General features: G+C 42.0%; 1 protein-coding gene across 9 annotated transcripts in view; it reads left to right on the top strand.

Moving 5' to 3' along the window:
- Positions 1-23,032, top strand: part of LOC150086730 (endothelial transcription factor GATA-2-like) — a 130,311-nt gene that overhangs the window by 21,601 nt on the left and 85,678 nt on the right. For 5 of the 9 annotated variants that reach the window (XM_090372726.1, XM_090372730.1, XM_090372728.1 and 2 more), the window contains exons 1-2: positions 21,032-21,657; positions 22,023-22,401. In XM_090372726.1, the coding sequence (XP_090228852.1) occupies positions 22,164-22,401 (238 nt within the window). In that variant the 5' untranslated portion in view covers positions 21,032-21,657; positions 22,023-22,163. Of the gene's footprint in view, positions 1-21,031; positions 21,658-22,022; positions 22,402-23,032 lie in introns of those variants that run through there. The other 4 variants (XM_090372724.1, XM_090372722.1, XM_090372723.1 and 1 more) reach the window with 2 other exon arrangements.

The following is a 23,032-nucleotide window of genomic DNA, read 5'->3' as shown; positions in this document are numbered from 1 at the left end:
AATCCTGGTCGTTTGAGGTGGTAGACGTGTGTCTTCCCTCTCTCTCTTTTTCACGGGGTCTTCTTTTCAATCTCTGATGCCCTCTCCTTTTCTGTCTCGCACTAGCTACTTCTTTCCGTCTTTCTTTCTAATTTTCTTTCTATCCATCTTTTTCTCATGGTCTCTTTTCCTCTCTCTCTTTCTATTTCATCCCTCAGTCTCGGATCTATACGTCTCGTGGGCTCTTTTTCAATCTCTCACTGTATTTTCCCTTTCCTCATTTTCTCTCTCTCTCTCTCTCTCTATTTTTGTCTCGTTTTCTATGTGGCAATTGCTCACTCTTTCTATCTTTCTCCCTCTCGCTCTTTTTCCTTCTTTCTTACTATCCTTCTTTCTATCTTTCTTTCTTTCTCTCTCTCTCGTGATCTCCTTTCCTATTCTATCTCTCTCTCTTTCTCCTACTCTTCATTCTTTCTTCCTCTCTCTCTCCCTCTCGCTCCTCTGCCTTCTCTCTTTCTCTCTGTGTCTATCTTCCCCTGTTTCTCTCTCTGTCACGTGATCTCCATTTCAATCTCTACAGCTGGCTCCTTTCCGATCTCTCACTTGATACCTCTTTCTAATTGTCTCTCTATCTTTCTCTCATGGTCTCCGTTTCAATCTCTCGCTGTCTTATCCTTTTTTTTTTTCTTTTCTCGTTTTTTCTCTCTCTCTTTCTCTCTCTCTCTCTCTCTCTCTCTCCCACACAGACACACTGTTTGTGTATATGTGTCTCTTTCTCTCTCTGAGTCCCTCTCTTTTTCTTCAATCGCCCTCTCATTGTTTCTCTCTCTCTCTCTCTCTTTCTCTCTCTCTCTCTCTCTGTTTCTCTCCGTGTCTTTCTTTCAATGTTTTTCACTCTCTTTCTATCTCCGTGTCTTTCTGTGTTTCTGTCGTTCTCTTTCTCTCCTCTTTTTTCTCGCTCTCTCTCTCTCTCTCTCACTGTTTTTCTGTGAATCTCTTCCTCTCCTATCTCTCTCACTCTTTCTCTCCGCGTCTTTTTTCCCCACTCTTTCTCTCTCTTTCTCTCTCCATGTCTTTCTTTCATTCTTTCCCTTTTTCTGTCGTTCTCTTCGCTCCTTCTCTTTCTCACACCGTTTCTCTCACTTTTTGTCTCTCCCTGATTGATTCTTTCCTTCTCTCTCTCTCTCTCTTTCACTGTTTTTCTGTGTCTCTTTCTCTCTCCTATTGTTTCTATCTTTCTCCCCTATCTCTCTCACTGTTTCTCTGTCTTTCTTTCCTCTCTCTCTCACTGTTTGTCTCTCTCTCTCTCTATCTCCGTGTTTTTCTTTCACTGTTTCGCGCGCTCTCTCTCTCCATATTCATGTCTTTCTTTCACTCTTTCTGTTTTACTGTCTCTCTCTCACACACACTGGTTCTTTTTCTGTCTCTCCCTCTTTCTTTCCCTCTCTCTCCCACTGTTTGTCTCTTTTTCTCCAATCTCTCCCACTATTTCTCTCTCTCTGGTATTCGCTTTGTTTTTCTCTTCTCTCTGTCTCTTACCCCTTCATTCTCTCTCTCTCTCTCTCTCTCTCTCTCTCTCTCTCTCTGTTTCTTTCCTCTCTCGCTGTTTGTCTCTTTTTTTCTTCGTGTCTTCCTTTCACTCCTCCCTATCACATCGTTTATCTTTCTCTCTCTCTCTCTCTCTCTCTCTCTCCATCTTCATGTCTTTCTTTCACTCTTGCGCATTATAGCCTCAGTTGCTGATGCGCCAATAAAACACAAACAAACAATCTTTCACTCTTTCTGTTTTTCTGTCTCTCTCTTTCTCTCTCTCTCACGCACACACCGGTTCTTTTTCTGTCTCTCTCTGTTTGTCTCTTTTTCTCCCATCTCTCCCACTATTTCTCTCTCTCTGGTATTCGCTTTGTTTTTCTCTTCTCTCTGTCTCTTACCCCTTCATTCTCTCTCTCTCTCTGTTTCTTTACTCTCTCGCTGTTTGTCTCTTTTTTTCTTCGTGTCTTCCTTTCACTCCTCCCTATCACATCGTTTATCTTTCTCTCTCTCTCTCTCTCTCTCTCTCTCTCTCTCTCTCTCTCCATCTTCATGTCTTTCTTTCACTCTTTCTGTTTTTCTGTCTCTCTCTCTCTCTCTCTCTCTCTCTCTCTCTCTCTCCATCTTCATGTCTTTCTTTCACTCTTTCTGTTTTTCTGTCTCTCTCTTTCTCTCTCTCTCTCACGCACACACCGGTTCTTTTTCTGTCTCTCCCTGTTTCTTTCCCTCTCTCCCCCACTGTTTGTCTCTTTTTCTCCCATCTCTCCCACTATTTCTCTCTCTCTTTCTCTTTCTTTCTTCTCTCGCTGTTTGTCTCTCTTTTTCTCCGTGTTTTCCTTTCACTCTTTCTCCCTATCACATCGTTTATATCTCTTTCTGTCTCCCCCTCTCCCTCTCTCTCTCCCTCTCTCTCTCCCTCTCTGCCTCTACCTTTCTATCTATCTATCTATATCTGTCTCTTTCCGGATGTAAGATTGTGTCTGATGTTTGGAAAAATCGCAGAAAAAATCTTGTTGTTTTGAGTGAGAGGAAACATTGGAATTCGCGTATAATCGACGCGTTTGAGGCCAAGAATTTTAAGCACCCTCTCTCTCTCTCTCTCTCTCTCTCTCTCCAAACGACTCTTTCGGCGGTGCATTATAAATAGACACGCCGGATGTGGCCCACAAAGTGACGTCTTCTACAACCCCCACTGGAATCGACTTAATATCTCTCGCAGTCTTTCCTGGAACCATAAACTCGGCTAACCATCACTGACTCCTTCCAAGTCCATACGCCAGCCAGCCAGCCAAAAGCGCGAGCTCTCTAAAAATCAGATCAGATATCAAAGACCGAAACCGTGAAGCACACTCTCTCTCTCTCTCTCTCTCTCTCTCTCTCTCTCTCTTGGCAGGCTTGTTATTGAACGAGCCACATTATGTTAACGACCTCCATTCCACTGGGGATGGGCGGGACAACGCTTCTCATGTTTTATTCAAAACTCTCCACCCACTCCCTAGCGCCTATCAACACGCCCCCAACGAAGAAAAAGGCTGGCTCGTGTCTCTCCGGCGTTGTTTATAATGTCACATAAGATCCTTATTGTGAAACTGCACGCCAGCCAGCCAGGAGGGAGGGGGGTGGGGCACGAAAACGGTGGGGGGGGATAAACACGGCAACAATCATTCAACGCAATGACAACGTATAAGTCACACTTTACTGGAGTGCATTACTGCTTCACAGTGAAGCTCGCCTATAGGGGCAAACGTGTTCACAAATGGAGAAGGTGCAGTTAACCTCAGTCAGACTGTAGGAAGTCGTTCTCTGTTGTTGATAGTGGAAGGGAAAAAAGTCGTTAAGGTGGAGTTTTATTCGTTCTTTCAATCTACGGAGCGAACATTAAACTGTGTCGTATCTGTGAACTTCGGTTGCATCTCGAGGGGAAATAGGATATATGTCGGAGCATTTAACAGCTGGCGTGACACTTCTAAAGTTCTTCGTTAAAGGTCTATATTTCTTGACACGTGACTCGAGTAGTGTGAAAGTTATCGTCTGCTGCTGCTGTCCACTTATCGGCGCTAATATAAAACTCCAAAAAGCCAGGGTGTTGCTGCCAAAATACGTGAATATCGGGGGAGGGAGGGAGAATTTAACATCTTATTCGTCTATCCCTACCCCGAAACCATCCCAACACCACTCCTCTAAGTAACTTAATACCCCAACATATAAAACGAAAGCGCTCGAACAACTCTTGTTACTAATTATCCCCTGATGACGATCAATTACAACTACAGCCGAAACGTCGAAACCTTCCAACTGAAAATAACCTTTTAAAACTGAACTGCAGACCTCTGCGGCTACTTAAAGATGCTTCTACGGTCTGGTCTTTCTAGCAGACGCTGTTATCTGAATACGTGGCTGATGCAGCGAAAGCTCCATTTCTATTGGAGGAATGTCTATGGAGGCTAACAGTTAGCTTAGTGTGAGAGAAATGTCACGATAAGGTTCGAGGGAATGAATGTGCGGAGGAGGGGGAGTTGGTTACGATGTTTTCCCATTCCTAAGAGGGGGGGGAGGAGGAGATATCGGTGACAACCTCTAGTGACGGCTGGCGGAAGGCGACAGGAATGCCGTCAAGTTTTGCGACGGTTGTATTGATAGCGTTGTTCGCGAGGAGGCTGCTCCGCCATGTTTAAGTTTTCCGCTCAGAATCTCGACAAGAGAGCTTGTTCGACTATTGCGTAACCTGAGCGGAGTTCAGGGTACCCCCCCGTAGCTGAAAGACGCTAAAATATACTGCGGAACATCCCTAAATGGTTTTCTATATTTATTTTTCCATCTAAAAATAGAATATTTGATTGAATCGCTATCAAAACAAGACACGTGGTAAATAAAACCCCCTTTCACCCTTTAATTTTTCCACCTTCAACGGCAAAGTTCCAAAAAATCCCAACAGAGGGCGCAAACAGCAAAAAAGAGTGACGATACCAACTACAAGAGATTTTTAAATTTCCCCATCCCAATTCTAAGATTATACCATCAATGGGGATACGTCTGGTGAAAATTAAACTCCATTACCGGCCCCTCCCCCCAAAAAAAAACTTGAACCCCCTCAAAAACCCCATTAACTGAGTACACCAATTTATTTTGCATCTAAACACGGAATATTTGATTTTATCACGATCACCCTTTAATATTTCCACCTTCAACTGCACAGTTTCCAAAAAATCGCGACAGAGGGCGCAAAGAGCAATTAAGAGTTTCCAAAAAATCGCGACAGAGGGCGCAATGAGCAAATAAGAGTCCAAAGATACCAACCACAAGAAATTTTAAACCTCCCCCCACCTACGAATCAACCTTTATATCATCAATAGGTATTAGGGATACATCTGGTGAAATTTCAACTCCAATTACCGCCCCCCCCCCCAAAAAAAAAACTTTTAAACCTCCCCTCAAAAATCCCATTAACTCACAACACCAATTAGGCTTAGCTGCTATCTCCTACCATATATATTCTCGCCTGACCCTATCGCCATCAGCAACACCTTTGTCACGAGTGATCTAAATAAATCAACGCCGTCTAGCGGTCATCTACGCAGGCTGAGTAGCATAAACAAATGGAAAAAGCAAAGAAAATGTAATTTGGGGTTTCTTTGTCACGCGTACAATATCCATTCGGTAGAGTGCTGGCAGCGGTTTTAAACTCTCCAAAGCAAAAGCTCTCTCTCTTTCTCTCTCTCTCTCTCTCTTTCTCTCTTTCCCCCGATGGTTAATTCAGAGCGGAAGCGGATGTAGGTGTTAATCTTTCACAGAGAACATCGAGATACGGAAATGATAAATGGTTGCACACAAACGGGGCCTTGCTACGCTTGCAAAAGTAAAAATGAAAGCGAACTCGATTTCCTTTTTCGCGGGGGGGAGGGGAGGAGAGAAAACTTGGGTTCGGTTTTTATCCAATCCATTGTTCGCTAGCAGATAGCGAATCAAAACAAATAAAATTCATAACCTCACCCAGCATAAGCCGACACGTAATGAAAATAACTGTGGATCACGTGTGTTGGAAGCCGGAAGCCCGGTTTCAGATTACCAAACGAAATGAAAATCCTTTTGTAATGGATGGTCCATCATTGGGACGCGATTCTCTTGATGAACAAAGAAATGGATGGGAAGATGGTACACAATTACAAGAACATTTCCGTTGGACCGAAGTTCTCTTTTAAATTCTCCATCGCTCATCCCACCCCCCCTAAAAATCGCTACCCTTAATTTTAAACTCCACGCGATCGCCATTATAAGACTGTGACAACCTAACAAATCCCAACGTTGCCATCTTAATATACATCAAACTCGACTATCCTGAGGGTAGCTCGCGTCGATGGTGGTGGTGAGGGACGGAGGTCTCGTGCTATCACGCCAACTGCTGGTTTTGGCGTCTTCAGTTTCTCGCTGGCGGCATCTTTCACCCGTGACAAATTTATAAGACATTTATAGGGTTGTCGAGGTTTAGCTCGAGTAATTACAACGTCTTAGATGAATGGTGGAAGTAATTTATCCTGATATACGCCACAGTAGTAGACGCGATCCCTAAAGGTGTATATGAAAGGGTATCGTGATTAATACTTCGACATTTCAACGCCTGAAAAAGGAGCTGTAACAATACGCTAATTACTACGAAATATTTTTTAAAAGTACAGTCGTTGGCAAAATAAAGTGCCAACCAAAAAAAAATGGAATTTACACAACCTTATTAACGGATTCACTTAGCTCTACCTTTCAAAGGTTCTATGAGATTATTCACCGTTTCCATTAGGGGGTTTTTGGACGATAAAGGTCCTCCCGATGTTATTGTAGAAGTAAAAACGAGTTATTTGTATCCAATTGGTGTTTTGAATTGCGTATATTTCTCCAGAGTAATCCCACCGCTCGTGTTACTGTTAAGCTCTTCGATTTTGATTACAGAATTGAATGTTTCGCGATCATCAGTCATTCTTTGCAGATATTTCGAATCGGGGCACGAAGTTTCAACTGGGCTTGTCATTACTCACAGGTTTAGCATTTCCGATCAGTAAAGAATAACCAATATCTTTTTAATGGGGCTATTTCACCTCTCTTTGCCCCTCAATTGCGGACTCAATGGAAAATTTATTGACTTTTAATGTCTGGTTGTGTTTATTGGATTCATTGTCCTCGCCTGTTTCGTACAAAGAAGGAAAAAAAGCTCACCAGGATGCAATGGAAAAGATAAACATTGCCAATCCGTGCTCACTATAGCCTTGCTCCTACAGAAACGACTGCTTTAAGAGAGTGTCGTTAAAAAGAATCACTGAATATGAAATTAGAAAGATGGTTCTTCGTTTCTTATCTTAAAGAGTGTGTGTGTTCAGATATACGCTGATCCTTTTATGGAAAATAACAATATGTCGCATTTTTCTACGCCTTTAAGCGAATATTCGTCTTTTGTGCGCAATAAAGTGATTTTTTTTCTCCTCCAAAGCTTTGACATTGACTAATCTTTTAAATAAGCTCCCTTAAGCTCCTATTAAGGCTCTGCAAATAATACTGATGGTGGTAAAATCGAGGAAGTTTATTCTATACATTAAAACAATTTTTATCTGTGCAAATAGCACGTAATACGCTATAGAAATAGATGTTTTCTTCCTCCTTTTCGACTATTGTTACGTAACAGAATTAGAGTAAGTCGCGTGCCACTTTTAAGTTGAAATCGACATTTATTATCTTTAGTTTGCGCTTTCGTAACAATGTAACAGCTAAAGTTAAAAATCTAATACAGATTGAAATCAACATTCTTTATTCTTTTTGTTTATAATTTTGCAACAATACTTGTAAGAGTAAATGAAAATCTGAAGTATATTGTTGTAAAAGTTAAATCTATTGTTGCAAACGTAACAGTTAAGTGTATTATTGCAAACGTTACAATTAAGTGTATTGTTGTAAATAAACGTAACATTTAAGTGTATTATTGAACGTTACATTTAAGTGTATTGTTGCAAACGTAACAGTTAAGTGTATTATTACAAATGTTACAGTTAAGTGTATTTCTGTAAACATAACAATTGCATGTATTGTTGTAAATAAACGTAACAGTTAAGTGTATTGTTACAAACGTTACATTTAAGTGTACTGTTTCAAAAGTGACAGTGTATTGTTGCAAACTTAGCGGTTAAGTGTATTGTTGCAAACGTAACGGTTAAATGTATTGTTGCGAAGGTAGCAGTTAAGTGTATTATTACAAACGTAGCAGTTAAGTGTATTATTACAAACGTAGCAGTTAAGAGTATTATTACAAACGTAGCAGTTAAGTGTATTATTGCAAACGTAGCAGTTAAGTGTATTATTGCAAACGTTAAGGGTATTGTTACATACGTTACAGTTAAGTGTAAATCTGCAAACGTAACAGTTAAGTATATTGTTACAAACATTACAGTTAAGTGTATTGCTGCAAATGTAACAATTATGTGTATTGTTGTAAATAAACATAACAATTAAGGGTATTATTCCAAACGTGACAGATAAGTGTATTGTTGCAAACGTTACATTTAGTGTATTGTTGCAAACCAAATAGTTAAATGTATTGTTGCAAACGTAACAGTTAAATGTATTGTTGCAAACGTAGCAGTTAAGTGCATTATTGTAAACGTTACAGTTAAGTGCATTATTGCAAACATAACAGTTATGTGTATTGTTGGAAACCTAACAGTTAAGTGTATTGTTGCAAACGTTACATTTAGTGTATCGTTGCAAACCAAATAGTCAAATGTATTGTTGCAACCAAATAGTCAAGTGTATTGTTGCAAAAGTAACAATGTATTGTTGCAAACCTAACAGCGAAATGTATTGTTGCAAACCTAATAGTTAAATTTTTGTTGCAAAAGTGACAATGTATTGTTGCAAAAGTGACAATGTATTGTTGCAAACGTAGCAGTTAAGTGCATTATTGTAAACGTTACAGTTAAGTGCATTATTGTAAACGTTACAGTTAAGTGCATTATTGCAAACATAACAGTTATGTGTATTGTTGGAAACGTAACAGTTAAATGAAATTGCATCTGAATTTTATATAATTGAGCAGGCAACAACTGAATTTCGTAGAAATATTGTTATTTGAAAACAAATTTGCAATAATTTTCGATTAAAACCAAAAAAAAGTTTGCAAGACATTCTTTAAATCTAAAAAAGGTAGAATTTTATTTCTAAAATTTCCAATAAAAATAATACTTAAGAAACTGAAGATCTTATTAGGTGTATTAACAATTTGAGATAAATGGAGAGTAAATTCTCGCGCGGGAAAAGGATCATTACAGGGGATATATAAAGTTGATTTATCGCTAACGATATTTTGCTATCGTTCTCAAAATTCAAATACTCTTTTGTTATGCAGTCTCCCAGCGTGGCCGATAGATGGCGCCACGGAGATGTGAACAGAATACTAACATTGTTGTCCGCGGCGATTGTTGCAGCTTTCATCACTCATTGTTGCGAGACTTTTTAACTGTTAAACCTTTCATTTTGCACACATCAGGTGGTAATACTCCACCATTAATTAACTGTTTCACAGCTTTGGTAGCGAGAAAATAAGAGCCGGAGCGTTTACCCTCGAAGAAATGGCGAAGGCGTACCGGCCCTCATCAAGTACGCGTCGTCATGTCGTAGATCCGTGAGGGGTGTGAAGCTCAGGTAAAGAGCGAAAGATGGATCGGCTATCCTGTGAAATCTATCATGGTTGGGCGGGGTTGGCAGTCAAGAGTGTACGCTGGCGTTTCTCTCCCGGAGAAGCGCCGTAGATAGTGGACATCCCTGGTACTTCGGCCTTCGTGACGACCCCTGGCGGGAACACCGAGGTTATACATACAGCTCACACCTCTAGCTCATGCACTCCAACACGTTTGCAATTAACCGGACTCACGCCTGGGGTTTGGTGGTGATTAGTGACGTGATGAATGACAGAAGGTCAGGGTTGTGTCGCCCTCTGGTGAGTAGGTTGATTTTGGCGAGGCTGCCCCTTCGACGAATCTCCTTAGACTCACAAAAGAAAGAACGCAAAGATTGTTTTACATGTGACGAAGTATTCGCAACACTTGTTAATTCGCACACTGAACCCACGGGGGGAGATCGACCTCCAATTGCGCTCCGGGCTGAGGGACCATATATCAAGTCAGAAATGACTTGGGAACAAAGCTAGAGGTAGTTAGCTGAGTCAACATGTGTTAGGAAAATTTATTGTTGGCTGAAGATTTCGCGTTAATACAAATAAAAAAAAAATGGCTTTTTTGGGGGGGGGAGATGATGGTGGTGTGGGGGGAAGCTACTTAATGGAGCCTGTTTCGACCGAAGACAGAGAAGATACACGGAAGGCGTGTCTTCGCACTTTAACTTGGTATTAAGGGAAAAAAAATATATATTTCTTAATACGGGCATCTACCCTTGTCCCCAGGCGGATTTCTAAGTAGTTTTTATTAAGTTTTAACTTTTGGTAAATTAAAGATCGTATTTTTATTGGACAAATGAATTATTGTGGTTCTTTGAGCCCCTGATAAGGAACCTTCACCTACTTTTAGATATTTTATTCATTAAATAGTCTATTAATAAAAAAATGTCTAAAATTAGGTAATATTCATGGAACAGATTGCCATCAGCGCCAAAACGTTTTAGCGGTGAGATGGTGAACTTAATTACACCAACTAATCGCTTACAGCCTAAGTTGTGACCCAATAATGAACCTCAGAAGCAATGCATGTTTATCAACGATTGCCACTTGGCTCCCCTGTATCTCAGCGCCCTCTAGAGGCACTTCTATGAACTATCCGCTAACTGATTCAAACGAAATTCTCTGAGCTGTCGTGAGGGTCTACCTACCAGTAGCTATTCCCCCTAATACTTTCCCCCTACTTCTACCCCATCCGGGTCTTCACCGTTGAAATTAACAATTGAAAAGTTTGATTTAAAACACGTCCATTTCTGTGCCAGACGATCGAAAATCTCTTCCATCTTCTTCCTCTAATTGCTGGAAGATAGAGGAGCACTCGCCGGCCTGCGCACTCCATAAATACTGAATAGATGAGTTGGTGCGGTTTCTATGGAAACCGAGAGGATTCTATAGAGAAGCACACGCGCGCGCACGAAATTTTGCCCCCCCCTCCAACGTTTTGAAATAGTCGCCCAACGAGAATTCGTGTCCACAACTGTCTGATAAGAAACTTTTGTCGCCTCTGTGAAAACGCATCATTAACATTCTAGTGTTGTGTACACTAGGTCAACAAAAAAACAGGCTCGTCCACCAACCAAGAAAATATTTATATTTTTATATTCAACTGGGATTTGTTGCCCAAACACATTATTACTTTCTTTCCACAAGTTTTAATTTTCGCGGAAAACGTAAGGGGGGGGAGGGTCTACTTGCCAGTAAGGCTCCCCGAATAGATATGACGTCACACGACAGCCATAAAGACCGCTGGTTTTCAAGAACTCCTTCACCCACACGGGAAGCGACCAACAAACCACTTTCTTGTGGTCACTTTTGCCCGTAGGCGGAGTCCCCCTCCCCCTGTGCGAAAATGCCATTCCGCCCTCTCCCTCCCCGCACTTTCACCTCACAAAGATAGGAATTGTGTCGTCGCATTTGCCGCTTCGAGACACGGCGACGACGGCAGTCGGACGCTCGCCACTTGGCTGCTTCCGAAGAAAGGGGTCGTCAGCTTGGGTCAGAATACGGCCGGCGAACACATCGTGTCAGTTTACCGCCATCCTGGTGCCGTGGGTGCTGCTGCTGCGGCAGGCTGTCGGGCAAGGGCCCCGCTGCGGACCGAGCATTACCCTCTCGGCAAAAGGTCTTAAGATGAGGTGCAGATAGTGCATGACCGGGCCTGCCCTATCTGCCGAGATGCCCCCCGATAAGACGTCTTAGTGGGTGTGAAGAAGAAGGAATTGGAAAGGCGACAGTTTTTCTGGAGAGGACAAAAAGGGAGCCGCGGGAGGGATCAGGGGGGTGGCGGGGGTGAATCCCCCTACAATGGGAAAGGGTATTCGCGTCGCCAGTCCGTATGTCTCGTGTCGCCGGTGACGGCGGGCGGACCAAGCCCCTCCTGCCCAATTCGCGGCCACAATTACATCCAGCTGAGAACTAACTCCGGCCCCTTGTTACGGGCTTAACTTTCTGCTCTCCGTTTGGGGAGCGTACAATGGCGGACCGCTGAGTGCTAGCCGACCTCCGTGGCGCTGTTTGTCTTGCTCGATGTAAGACTTTAGTGAGCAGTAATGTCGTAGTGAACGTGCTGGACACTTTTAGACACTGCTCGTTCTTTTGTGGGATTGGGTTCAGTGGGAGTGAAGTAAACACGCGTCCCCCACCCAGTCCACCCCCGTCTTTGACTATAGAATGGGTGTTGTACACCGGATTACACGGCGCCGTGATAAATAAGCTTAGCGGTGAGATGGTTTCCTGGTTGCCACTCATCGGATTCTTCCATTAATCGAAGGACTCTTTGCCACACACACCAAGCCAACTTTCACAGTTCCATTCTCAGAAAAGCGATCACTCAAAATCGATTTATTCTCGAATAACAGTTACAATCTTCTAGATCACAGGTTCGACAGCCTAACATCAACGGGGAAAAGGAAACTGTTATTTCTCATAACTCCTCTCAGAATAAAACAGCCAAACGAAACGAAAAATATAACGACGAGCTGGCGCCGATCACAAAATAAAACAGCGAATGTTGACAAACTAACTAGGTGGCGTCGATCACAAAGTACGAGAATGGATATCGACAAATCACGTAGATGACGTCGTTCACAAAGACCGAATATCGACAGATCATCTGGATGGCGTCGTTCACAAAGTTAAAAAAAAAAGAGAGATGGAAGCAGCAGCAACAGCGCTGAAGAAGATTTTTGAAAAGTCCAATCAGCGAGTCAGTAGCTGCCCCCTTTTATTATTATCATTTTTTTAAAATGGAAACAGCCTCGAACTACGGGCGCGTTTCCACAATAATGGCGGATCGCAAAATCTTCTCTTCTTGTAAAAGGCGCGGGCAGAAAACTGGCTAGCAAAAGAGCCCAATACAAAACGAGTGCTTATATGTACGCGTGTGTGTGTGTGTGCGCGCGCGTTGTGCGTGCGTTTGTATGTACACGGGCGAGCGCCAGGCGTTCCCTCTTTGGGCTCTTATGTGCATCATCAGCACTTCCGTCGCCCGCTATCGACTGTCGCCGAACGTGCCGGGAACAATAGATGGTGCCGAGACCAAGGGTAGCCAACCTGCATGCAATCTGACATTCGGAGCTGCGGGAACAAAGATTGTTCAGGGGGTCCTCGTAAAGAACCACTTCAGGTAAGAGTTTGTGCGAAAATGTTCGGCCGAACAGGCGTCTGCAATGGGTTCTTGACAGGCAACAAATTCGCTCGAGCACACGGCCATTGTGAGAACAAGACGAGGGCGATAAAGTAATTTGCAACAAGGGGGGCTTCGAGGGGAGGGGGGTTTTAAGGTGGCAATATGCAAATGTTTATTTGTTTCTTACCCTTCCACTCTCCCCGATGAACCAATCCTGTCTGGTTTTCTTCGAAGCCCTCATCTGTCCTCCCCCTCCTTCCCGGGATGCACGAACAGTGTTAAACCATTGGGAGAATTCTATTCTAATTACAAGTTACTTCCAACGAGTCCAATGAGATAGCATCGGCAAGTTCGTATCTATCTGATGCTGTCTGTTTCGTCTGCCGATAGCTAGAGACTACAGTTATGCCAATCGATATGCTTTCTTGAAGATAACTGTTGACAGCACCTCTTTGGATTGATTTCTGAAGTGATTTTGGACCTCTGGTTCCTTATAGGTGATGGAAATAGGATTTTTATGTAGGTTTTTAAGTGTTACGAACGATTCTTTTAATAAACAGTGAGGAATTTGCAACAATGAATATTATGTGATTGTTAGAGAGTCATTTGCAACTGTGAATGTTATGTGATTGTTAGTCATTTGCAATAATGAATGTTATGTAATTGCTAAACAGAGAGGCATTTGTAACAATGAATGTTATGTGATTGTTAGAGAGACATTTGCAACAATGAATGTTATATAATTGTTAGAGAGGCATTTGCAACAATGAATGTTATATGATTGTTAAGCAGTGAGACATTTGCAACAGTGAATGTGATGTGACTGTTAAACAGTGAGACATTTGCAACAATGGATGTTATGTGATTGTTAATAAACAATGGATTGCTGTGATCACGATAGTTTTGTTGTTTTGCAGCGTGGGTTGTTTGTTTGGTGCATCGTGTTTTGTATCCATTGCACGGTTCATTGGTGCAGATTCTTGTATTCTTACAGAAGTTGTGAGTATTTTAACTGATGAGGTAATTAGGTTTGGAAAGGCATCGAGGAGGTTGAAGAGTTATGTACCCTCTTCTAGAAATGGTAAAAGAAATAGCAGACAAAAAAGAAGAGAAAGAAAGCGAAAGAGTAAAACAGTGGGCGATGAAAAAAGCGAGAAAAAGACAGAAGAAAAGAAAGGGAAAGAGATGGATAGAGAAATGGAAGAACAGAGAGAGAGAAAAACAGATATAATAAAAGAAAAGGAGGGAAAGGTGGAGAAAGAGAAGAGAGGTAGACAGACAGCGAAAATATAAGAAAAATTAAAGAGACAGAGAGAGGTAGAAAGGAAATAAAGAGACGAAGAAAGAGAAAGAGAACTAGGAAAGTGAAAGAGAGATGGAAGAAGAGAAAGAGAGCGACTAAGAGATAAAATAAAAGAAAGAGAGAGACAAGGAGAGAGATGAAGAGAGAGAGACAACTAGAAGAGTGGAAGAGAGATGGAAGAAGAAAAAGCGACAGACAAAGAGATAAAAGAAAGAGAAAGAGACAAAGGAAAGAGAGGGGAAGAAATAGAAGATAGATAGAGGGAAAAGGCAAAAGAAAGAGAGAATGATGAATAGTATTCAACATCTCGTGGGAACGAGATGCAGAATACTATTTTTAAAAATCATTTTACATTCGAAAACAAAACCAAATAATTTAGAATTTTTATAGGAATTCAAGCTAAAAACAAAACCAATATCTTATGATAATATTGACGTTTAGTTCCGATTATTTCGGAGGGTTTCCACCCTCCCCCTCCCCACCCTCTGGATTTCTGCTATTACTCAACAACCCAACGTTAGATTTAGAAGATGAACTATTCGGCCTCGCGCAACCTGGCCAGAACAGCATTGACGAGAAGAAATAAGCCATCTGCACATGCGCAATAACTTACAACTTTCAATTTCCTGATCGCGGAATTTGTCAAAGTCCAGTAATGAACCCTGCAGACATCCCTCGGTCGCACTCATTCTGTTTCGCAACAATTATCGGAAAAACAACGTATTAAAAATGTATAGCGAACTTTCGGCAGTCGTAAGACGACGAATAACCCCAGGTCACCGCAGTTGTCACACGCCGGTTCATGCCCCTGGGAACCCCATGACGTATTTGCCCGATGTATTTTCGATTTCATTAATCGTGGCCACCACACTCATTCAGCCTTCGTGGATGGAAACAGCTTGTTCAACCCAGCCATAGTTTAAAGCCCGGTTCAGACCCAGAAGCAACGCTATTCAGTCTTGGTGGTTCTGGATCCGATACAGATTTCTCCGCGATTTTCGATTAAGACCCAATTTCCATCGATGAGAGAAAAATTGCCTCTTTCAGTTACATTATGTAAATCAGGGAGCGTTTGTAGCTTCGAATCAAACAATTGCAGGGCACTGAAGAAAGAAAGAGTGAGTGAATGAGAGAAAGATGAAAGAAAGTCGATGTAAATGAGATGGCTGAAATGATTAGACAAATGCAATCACAGGGGAACAGAAAGATCAGTAAAGTTGTAGATAGAGAGAGAGAAAGAAACAAGTAGCAAAAGAGGATGGGAGAGAGAGAGAGAGAGAGAGAGAGAGAGAGAGAGAAAATTAGTAAGAAAAAAGAGAAAATGAGCAGAGAAAAAGAAACAGAAAAATAGTGAGAAAAAGAAAGAAACAGCGAAAGAAAGAGAGAAAGGAAAAGAAAGCGAGAGAGAATGAGTGAGAAGAAAGGGAAAATAACCGGAGAGAAAGAAAGAGAGAGAGAGAAAATGAGTGAGAAAAAGAAAGAGACAATGAGCGAAAGAAAAGAAGAATAAGCGAAAGAAAGAGAAAATAACCGAAGGAGAGAGCGAGAGAGAAAATGAAAGAACAGGCTAGAGAGAGAAAGAAAGACAAAGAAAAATAGAGAGAGAGAGAGATAGAGAGAATGAACGAGAAAAGGAAAAAAGAAAGGGAGAATGAGCGAAAGAAAAGAAAGCAAGAGAAAGAGAGAGAGAAAGAGAGAGGGATAATAAATTACTAACAAGAGAAATCCCCTCTGGCTGGCGACTGGCGATGGTCTCTCTCTCCCTCTTTCTCACTGTAAACTTTCACAGACCGGAAATTAAGGTTGGAGAACGATGCTGTCGGTGAAGTCGTTTGCGAACTATCTAATGAAAGATCACGTGACTACATATCTGTTACCCTGCACCAAATGAACCCCATTGGATATTAGCCCATTACACATCTTTAACGAGGTAAACCTGGCGCTCCGAACGGTGTCCTAAGAGTAACTCCAAAGAATACGGAGCTGGAACGCGTGTCCTGCCACCGCTGTCTCATGTTGACCTTTTTGTGTCGAAGTGCGGGATTATCAGTTCACCAACGTCCCTTCCTCTTCCTACCAAACACCAATTAACCTACATAATATCGTCAAAGATAATGCTGATGTCCGAGTAAACCCTTCCACTGAAAATGCTCTGTCGAGCATAAACGAAATTTATTTTCTCGCGGGGAAGCAATCTTCACGGGGGAACCGATACATCTTTATACGCGCCAACCACAGAACCTTCGACATTCAAAATTCTAATGACGCAGTTAACTTCTTATGCACAAGAAAAGACAAGACATCCCGGATTCCTTTTGTAATCAAGGAAAGACAGGACACCAGAAACGCAGCCAACATCTTGGACAATGGCTGAGACCCGAGATAAGATGACACTTCTTCGGTTTCTATCTCGCACTTCCAGAACCTGTTAAACGCGGTAATCAGATTGTTATGCCTAAAACAAACAGCCAGTCACCCGCCAAGCTCAGCGTTGCTGTTCACCAGAGATAGCGTCTCCACCCTTGAGGTCACCTGACATGACAGAGATAAACAAACAGAACAAGACGGGGAAAGTATCGTGTTCTGTCCACTGCTCGTTCAAAAGAAGGCGCTACTGGAAGACGTCAGTAGCTCTACTGGAGGTCAGCTCCCACAAGGTGCTCCTGGAGGAGATAAACACGAATCAAGGCTTGGTACAGGAGTGCTGGACTCAACTGTTGGCCGGTGACGAGGATAACGTTTACGATAACGCGCAGTGTGAAGTGTATATTAAAGAAAATTGCCGAGAAAACAATAGGCTGTTAGCCCTAATTGTGTGTATTATTGAGATACGAACCCAATGCAGTTCACGACCTCGTTGTCTGCCCCCTTGGTCACACCTACAACCCTTTCCTTAACATTAAACCTTTCAAAAATGAATAATTCATCGGCGTTATCTTTGTACTTAAATTTTCGCTAAATGGCTGTTATTTATGCGATAAGTTTTTAGGGTGGAAGGGGACAAGACTATAAATGAATAAAGAACTGCTGAAAGTAAAATAATAATCCATTAAATAATAAACAGACCTCTTGTAAAAACTTAATACCACCATACACGCAATAACCGCAAAGAATGCTTTCAAACTCGGATTCGATATAAAATAATGTTCGGATTAACGAGTCTCCGGATTAGCGAAAGGTATACAAAACGCAGTTTTGTTTGTTGAAATGAGTTAACGCCACTAATATATATATATTTTTTTATTTATACATTGCAGAATGACGTCACAATACTCGTTATTGAACGAGCAGACGACAATGCAATTCTCCATCAAATGCTTAGCAATGAATGCCTACTTTGCGTCACTCCAGATAATTATAATATTAAAATGAAATCCATAAAAAAAAATTAAAAAAAGTCAGCAAAAACCTGATTTTAAAAATCAACATAATTACGTTTGGGGCTAAGGGCCGGAACAGGCAGTTGTCAGAAGTCGTACTTGTAATAAGCAATCGCCATCAAAAAGGCGTGTCCGGATGATTTGTATTCCGTAAAACATGGGGAGTGTCTACGTACGAAAATAAAGAACAAAAGCAAAAAGGGGGGAGGGGGTACGTTTTCATAATCTCCTTTCCTGGCGATGCGGGACCAACCCTCCTACTAACAGATGTTGTCCATAGAATGGGAGGGGTGGTTAAAGGCACCTTGTGGCGAGCGAAGTGGCGATAAGTATCTCAGGTACGGCCAATTAACACCAGGGTGACTTAAGTAGCGCGAGCAGGCGCTGTTTGGTATGTTTTCGTATAAAACGGTTGCTGTAGTGATCACCTTCATGGTCCAGGTGGAGGGAGAATTGTTGATCGCTAACTACACACTGGCAGGTGTTAGTGGATGTGTTGATAAATGTCCGATAACTTCTGTTGATTTAGGTATCAGTGTATGGAACGCTAAGCCTTGTTTGATGAAGGCTGTAATTACACTTTTTTGGCGTTAGTGTAAACAACTGGGATATTTTATATTCGCCAAACGTGTTTTGATTATCGATTACATTGAAAGTTTAAAGCAGTTAACTGTGAAGTAATTTTAATTGGGTCAACATTTAATACAGAATTTTATTTAACATTAAATTTCGGTTAAAATAAACAGGCGCTTTTTTATTATTTTTTTATTTTTTGCATTTTGAACAAAAGAACAATCGTTTGATTTTTCGATTGTAATTCGCAACAATGGGCGCGTGCTTTACTAGTCAACAGATAAAACTGATGTCAGTGTCACTCATTGTTGGCGCACAAGTAAAAACAAGTTGCACCTATAAGTTTCCTTAGATTTCTCGGCCACTTTTCCCATTACTTGAGCAAAGCACTTTGCTCCAGATCTCTCTCTTTTGTCTCCTGTGTTAGAAAACTGACCAAAACAATAAAATTTTCGTTACTACTGCCTTTTTTTTGGGGGGAGGGGGGGTAGAAACCGATTCTGTTTCTACAAGCTCCAACACTTTTATCGATCTGTTGGAATAACATCGCTTGGAAGGGAGAAGGAAGAAATAAAAAAACAAAACACGAAACCATATTTTAAAGGGTGAATTTGTTACCTTGCAGGTGTATCTAAAAGAATGGAAAGTTTAAAAGTTTTTTTTCTTTCTCTCTCTCATATAGAGCACTTGCCTTTTATCAAAAGGAAAAAAAAGTAGCGTTTGTATCTGGAAAGAAATCTCAAGTCTATTGTTACGTCATTGGGTAAGATAACTGACACCAATTGCGATGATGGAATACCCGAGAAACGCAATATTTCAGTGTCCATTTCAGAAGGTCGCGGTTGCCATGACAACCGATTCCAGTATTGTTTCAAAATCAATTATTGGCCTTTGTACCGATACTGACAATGAGCGCTAACCTCATTGTTACGTCACAGCCAAGCGCCGAATTATGGAAATCGGTTAATCCAGCTTAATTCGAGTGGTTTAAAGGGCAAAATTGCAATTATTTATTTAATAATGAATATTTTTCTAAGAATCAGAAGAGCAGAGAGGGAGAGAAAAGAGAGAGAGATAAAAACAATGAAAAAACAAAAGTAGCATGGGAGGAAAGAGAGAGAAAGAAAGAATTAAGATGAAAAGCAGTGTGAAGAGAGGATTGAGAAGAAAAGCAGAGAGTGAAAGAGAGGGAAAGGGGAAAAAGGAAGAAAGAAGAGGAGAAAGAAAGAATGAAAAAACTAGAGGGGAGAAAGAGAGATAAAAGTGATGAGAAATAGAAAGAAAGAAGCAGAATGAGGGTGAAAGACAGAGAGAGAGAGAGAGAGAAAAGAGGAATACAGAATAGGGAAGAGGAGAAAGCAAGAATGAAAAAAAACAGAGGGAAGAAAGAGAGACAAAAGCAAAGAGAAATAGAAAGAAAAAAGTAGCGTGAGGAGGAAAGAGAGAGAGAAATAAAGAATTATGAAGAAGAGCAGTGTGAAGAGAGAGCGGATTGAGAAGAAAAGCAGAGAGGGAAATTTAAAAAGAGGAAGACAAAATAGGGGAGAGGAGAAAGGAAATGAAAAAAAAAACGCAGAGGGGAGAAAGAGAGATAAAAGCAATGAGAAACAGAAAGAAAGAGGAAAGGGAGAGAAACAGCGAATTAAGAAGAGAAGAAGCGCGAAGAGAGAGAGAGAGAGAGAGAGAGAGAGAGAGAGAGAGAGAGAATTAAGAAGAGAAGAAGCGCGAAGAGAGAGAGAGAAAGAGAGGGAAAAGACGAAGAAGAGAGAGGAGAAGGAAGAAATTATGAAAAACACAGAGAGGGGAGAAAGAGAGATAAAAAGTAATGCATAAAAAGAGAATGAGAGACAGAAAGAGAAAAGGTAGCATGAGGAGGAGAAAGAGGGAGAGAAGAAAATAAGAAAATGAAAAAGAAAGAAAGCGTCGAAGAGCATGAGTTATAAAGAGAAAAATTTAAAATGGAAACGAAAACAGATGGGAATGAATGACAGAGAGGATGAGAAAAGAGAAAAAGACAGAGAGAGAAAGAGATAAAGATATACAGAGGCGAAAATAAAAATAGGGGAAGACAGCAAGGAAGAGAGAGAATGAGAAAAGTACAGAGCAAGATACAGAAAGAGAAAAGGAAAGAGCGAGAGAGAGAGAAAAAGGAGCACGAGTGAAAGGAAATGAGTAAGAAAATCAGAAAATGAAAAAGAGTGGACGGACATGAGTTAAAGAGAAAAAGAAGAGAAGAAACGGAAAGAGATGGGAATGAATATGAGAGAATGAAGGGGGTGGAAGAGAGGGCGCTTCTCTGTCCCTGTGCGAGAAGAGCAATGAAAGTTGGATGGTACGAACCACTCGACAGGCCACCACAGCAGGCCCGGATGAAGAACCCCACGATACAAATCACCACCGGAATGCTGCCTCCCCTGGAACCACCACTCCGACACTGGATTGATGTCCTTCGACGAAATGCACCCCATTCTCATCACGTTCCTGGGGGTCATTAAGATAATGCGACTGCAAATCCCCCGTCCGAGCGCACCGTGTCGAGAAGAGGCTGAAACAAGAGGGCGTCCCGAATTGAAAAGAAAGAAAAGGAAAAAAGCGTATTAAGATTGGGTAGTTATGTCTGCGATTGGTTAACTCCGCCTACTGCATTACCCGCAACCCCCCTCGCTAACCCCCAGATAACCGGACTGCAGTTGATATGGTAATCGACGCATATAAAAACCCCGATTATTCGAGTGTAGGGTTGTCTTCCCGCGCGAGATTTGTCCCGCCACGCTTATTTGACCTGTTAGACTCGCTCAATCCAAAGACCTTCATCTCCTTACTAATCCTCGGTTCCGATATGTCTCGCTACCCTTCGGCGGCACACTCGACATCCCCGCGGAGTAGACTAAGGCAACACGCACAGACCAGCGATCGTCCAATCGCGAGCCGCGTTCGCATCTCTCCGTCAATGTCAACAGCTCCGAGGTTCCTGATTGGCCATTAACGTGACGCGCTCAGTGGGTCTCCCGTGCGACTTGACACAATGGCGCCACGATCCCACGGACCAGTTCAAGCCGATAAGCGAGGGCGGTTAGCGCTTGTCCCCTCCCTCCGAGTGTGACGCAGGCAGAGACAGCCCGAAGCGAAGCCAAACTAACCCCAACTCAGACAGTGAGCGAAAGTGTGCACGGCCACAGTTCGGAGCGACCGACATCCGCTTTTTTAACGTATCGACGACGGGGTTAATAAAAAAAACACAGCGGCCGGCAGGGAAATATTAATTGCTAAACAAACGAGAAAAAAAAAAGAAAATCGCAACAACTCCCACTTTGTTAACCCCCCTCCGCCCCCCAACCGTCGCCGCCGCCGCTTACGAAGAAAACGAAGAGACGGCCGAAGATATGGATTTAGTTCGGACACCGAGGAACCAGCACGGGCTATGAGACGCTGTGTAGAAGCCATGACATGTGCTCCCGTGAACAACCCCTGGGATTCTTATAGTGTTATAATCGAGTGCACCCCAACGTCGCTCGTGCCTGTCCAAGGATCGTGGTCTACTCCGTCGTCGGAAACAGAAATGGTGGGTGTTTCCTTTTTTTTTTTTCTTAATCTTTTTCTTAGAGAGAAACTTGCGTGCGAATTGCCAATATTCTTTAGCGATGTTAGCGTTTGCTTAATTGGTTTAGTGTCGCATCTGTTTGAGATTAACTTTGTCAGCCGCAGATCGCGGTTCGAGATTAGATCGAGCCAAGAGAAGCCCGGCCGACAGATAACCCCTATTGCTTATCATATTAACCCTACGTGACTTTTAATCATTAAAAAAAAAAAAAAAAAATGACCTTTGACCCTTTTGTTGTCCTATGACCCTTGACCTGAGCAAAAATTTTGAAAAAAAAAAACAAACCATATTCTGTTGTTTTTTAACTCCGAGTCTCATTTTTGCAGACCTACACGACGAAGAACTAACTCGATCCATCCCCTGCACGCCCTCGTTCCCGCTTCGCATCGTCGACGACGGCCTCGGAGTTCACGCGCTTATATGTAACCAATCGTTCGCTTCAAGCAGGTGGTGGTTTATTTGGAACCATGGACGTTACCTCGGCAGACCAAAACCAAACAGCCGGAGCGCATGCCTCCCATCGTTGGCCTTACGACAGCCCCCGCATGGGGTCAGGACTGGACAGCTCCGGTAATCTACTAGCCTCCGATGATGTCGACGTCTTTTTCCACTCCCTAGACAGTAATGGCAATCCCGTCAACCCCGCCAGCTACTACGCCAGCCCGGCGGCAGCCAGGGCCGTTCACAGTTACCGACCCGCACATGGTAAGTGGAATTTGCTTGTCTGGTCAATTGGCATGTTTCTCTTTCTTTCTTTTTTTTTTTTTTTTAACCCTCTTACTTTCGGCTGTCTAAAGTATACCCTTCTCATCCCCCCCCCCCTGTAATTTAATCTTTATAATTCTAGAGTTCTCAGTGCTCCCGCGCTTTTTTTGGGGGCCATTTTTTCCAAGCAGAAAAAACACTAGAATTTTACCAGTTATAAATCTGCTGATTATTTTTAACTGGACGATAGCAGTTATAGTAGTTGTATATTTCCATCTCTATAATTGTATTGGTGTTACTATGGCAACAATTTGAAATTTCAACAAGTATTACGTTCTGTAACAATGACAGTCATTTGGTAATTCCAAATAGAAGTAAACAATTGAAAACAATGCCGAATTGTTGACTTTCAATAACGATTACATTCTGTTAACTTACAACAATGATTGTATTATGCAACAATGTCAATTAAGCTATTCTAATAGAAACAATCAGAAACGTCCAACAATGGAAATCGTTTGGTGATTCCAAATGGAAGTCAACAATCAGAAAATTCCAACAATGGCAATCGTTGATTGATTCCAAATGGAAGTAAACAATTTGTTGATTTTCAATAACGATTACGTTCTGT

Source organism: Mastigoproctus giganteus, chromosome 4 (assembly GCF_048544385.1).
Source record: "Mastigoproctus giganteus isolate SK-2022 chromosome 4, ASM4854438v1, whole genome shotgun sequence".
NCBI classification, from domain to species: Eukaryota; Metazoa; Arthropoda; class Arachnida; order Uropygi; family Thelyphonidae; genus Mastigoproctus; species Mastigoproctus giganteus.
The sequence above is the reverse complement of the archived record's forward strand: the minus strand, read 5'-3'. Positions and strand labels throughout refer to the sequence as shown.